Raw genomic sequence first — 2,572 nt, 5'->3', positions numbered from 1 at the left:
GGCCTGAGCTTCTAGCTGGGAGCCCCCTCAGGCGCTGCTCAGCCCATGACCTCTGAGGAGGGGACTGCATATGTCTCAAGACCCAGAGAGCTTGTTTGTGTGACTGACAGGGTTTGAGCAATGCTGATGAGGTACAAGCGGGAGACCAAAACCAGGGCCTGATACAGCAGAGGCATGGACAAGGCAAAGACACGACCAAGCAGGATCACAGCTCTGGAAAAACTATAGGGAAACCATACCCTTACTAATCTGCAGATCCTGCCCATACTCCTTGGCCTTCCCATTTGTGCCACCAGGGTTTTGCTCATACTCCACCCCACCACTGGCCCCTAGACGTCCCTCTCTACCAACACCGCGTCATTTTCTCAAGTTTTCCTGTCATTTTTTTGGTGGTGAGCTGTGCTGGTGGCCCTCAGGCAGACCCCATACCTACCCACTCCCATGGAATTCAGGATGAGTAGCTGCCTGTCCCCACTACTCTCAAAGGGGACAAAGAGACGGGGAGGCAGGGCTGGGCAAAGGACTAGTGGATGGTGAGACTGGGAAGTCTTTTAGGATATCCGTGTCCCTTGGTCATCACTGTGGGCATTTGATGTCTTGACCCTGGGAAGGGCAGAGCAGGAAGCAGGAGGGACTAGGGGCAGCCTCGGTGAGCTACAGCAGAGGCGGCAGGAGACCGAGGGAGGTAGGTGACTGTTGGGTCCCATCCCCTCTGCGGTCCAAGAGCAGCCTCTAGTTTGACCCCCCAGCACTAGCAATGCTCAGCTGTCGTCTGCGGTGACAGTTGAGTGGTTTAATACAGGAACCACAGGTGAAAGAGGTCTCGGGTTCAGGCGAGGTTGCAGCTCCACCCCAGTGGTCCCACCCCAGCAGGCAAGGGCGGGGCGGAGGATGCTGCTGCTCCGTCTGGGTTTCATTCTAGACTAGAGGGGCACAGAGTCCAGACTCAGAACTCTGTCCCACCTGCATGCGGTGGCGACATGGGCGCCCGGAAGCGCGGGACCAGAAACCGGAGAAGCCGGGACAGCCCCATGCCCACGCCATGCATTCAGGCACTGTGCTTCGACCCTCTGGTGCGACGCTGCTTGGAATGTAACCTCCTCCGCACACCGGACCCTCCTCGGCACGGTAAGACAGGCCACGGGGACAGGCGGGACCTGCCCCAAGGTCTCCAGCCCGGCAGCGCCACGTGCCCCTCAGCTGATCCTGGGGCCAGCGGTCCCTCATGGCCCTCACCGCCCGTCTTCCTCTCTGTCCCTCCTCCGCCCAGCCTTCGGCCCCTCGGTCCTCCGCCCTCCGTCCGCATCCCCTTCACCATCAGCGCCCGGGACAGCGCTGCAGCCGCAGGAGTCGGTGGGCACAGGACCAGGGCCGGACGCGACGCTGCCGCTGCCCGGGCTGCTCTTCGGCGCCCCCGCCCTCCTGGGGCTGGTGTTGGTGCTGGTCCTGGTGGCCCTGGTGATCTGGAGGTGGTGGCAGCAGCGCAGGATGGCCTCCCCTGACACCCCAGACGGAGTCCAGGAAGGTGAGAACCATGTCTGGGGAAGCCCAACGGGGGTGGGGGATACAATTCCTATTATAGGGGATGTCCGGAACCAAACCCAGGATTGAGGGGTGGGGGGTCCTGAGGAGTCAGCGCTGAGGCTGTCAGGGAGGACAGCACAGGCCAAGCCTTAATCCAAGCAAGGAGACTCAGTGCCCAGGAAGAGATATTTGGGGATGAAAGATTCTGCCCTTCCTTGTACGAGTCCGAGTGGCCTGGACCTAGGTTATGCCCAGTGGACTGCCCAGACACTCGTCTCCCCATGTCGGGGTCTCCCACCTCCTCATCTTACATGTCTCTGGACTCAGCACTTCCTGTCCTGAAGACTTGTCATGTGCTGCCCCACTTCCTCCACTGAGGGTTGTTCCCCAGGAGGCTTCTAGAACAGGCTCGTTGCAGGGAGGCTGTGATTCAATCCTGACCTGCCTTACCTGGTCCCCCGCCTACCCCAGAGTCCCTGGACAATGTCTTCGTGTCCTCCTCAGAAACCCCTCCTGCCTCCGCTCCCATCTGGCCTACCCCCAAAGAAGATGCCGACGCCACCCTGCCAAGCCACAGCATCCCAGTGCCCGCCACAGAACTGGGTTCCACTGAGCTGGTGACCACCAAGACAGCCGGCCCCGAGGAATAGCAGCTGTGGAGGGAACCGAGGGAGCCCTATCGGCTTTGTGGACTCTCACCAGAGGCCTTGGAAAAGGAGTTCAGCCCTTCAGGGACGGAGCCCATTGCCTGGAGGGTACCCGGCAGAACCACAGACACTACAGGCCACAGGCTCGCACCAGCACGAGGCTGATTTTGTGTTCATCTTTGGCTCAAGAACATTCTATTTTTGAGACTGTTTTTAAACTTAAACTTAAGCCTTAAACGGTTGGGCAGGCTTGAGTGTTAGATATTAATCTCTTCGAAGAGTTAGAGACTGGACACTCAATCTCTTTCTACAACATTTGGGTGGTGGATTGAAGAAATGGCTCAGCAGTGGAGTCCATGTTCTGTTCCTGCCCAGGACTGCGGGTTGCTCAGTTTCCCAGC

The 2,572-nt window shown here is 59.1% G+C and overlaps 1 protein-coding gene across 1 annotated transcript; it reads left to right on the top strand.

Moving 5' to 3' along the window:
* Window positions 1-980: 980 nt before the first annotated feature.
* On the top strand, window positions 981-2,174 carry Tnfrsf13c (TNF receptor superfamily member 13C). Its single transcript, XM_042055791.1, has 3 exons — window positions 981-1,122; window positions 1,301-1,525; window positions 2,029-2,174. Exons 1-3 carry the CDS (start codon window positions 981-983, stop codon window positions 2,172-2,174), a joined length of 513 nt encoding a protein of 170 aa, XP_041911725.1.
* Window positions 2,175-2,572: the final 398 nt, after the last annotated feature.

Source organism: Arvicola amphibius, chromosome 9 (assembly GCF_903992535.2).
Source record: "Arvicola amphibius chromosome 9, mArvAmp1.2, whole genome shotgun sequence".
Taxonomy (NCBI): Eukaryota; Metazoa; Chordata; class Mammalia; order Rodentia; family Cricetidae; genus Arvicola; species Arvicola amphibius.
Note: the sequence above shows the minus strand (reverse complement) of the source record. Positions and strands in the feature narration are given on the sequence as shown.

Excerpts from the sequence above, each read along its gene's own strand:
- Tnfrsf13c (XM_042055791.1), top strand. The coding sequence starts at position 981 with ATGGGCGCCCGGAAGCGCGGGACCAGAAACCGGAGAAGCCGGGACAGC. Across the intron at positions 1,123-1,300 it reads CCGCACACCGGACCCTCCTC|CCGCATCCCCTTCACCATCA; the intron begins GGCACGGTAAGA and ends TCCGCCCTCCGT. Across the intron at positions 1,526-2,028 it reads CCCAGACGGAGTCCAGGAAG|AAACCCCTCCTGCCTCCGCT; the intron begins GTGAGAACCATG and ends TGTCCTCCTCAG.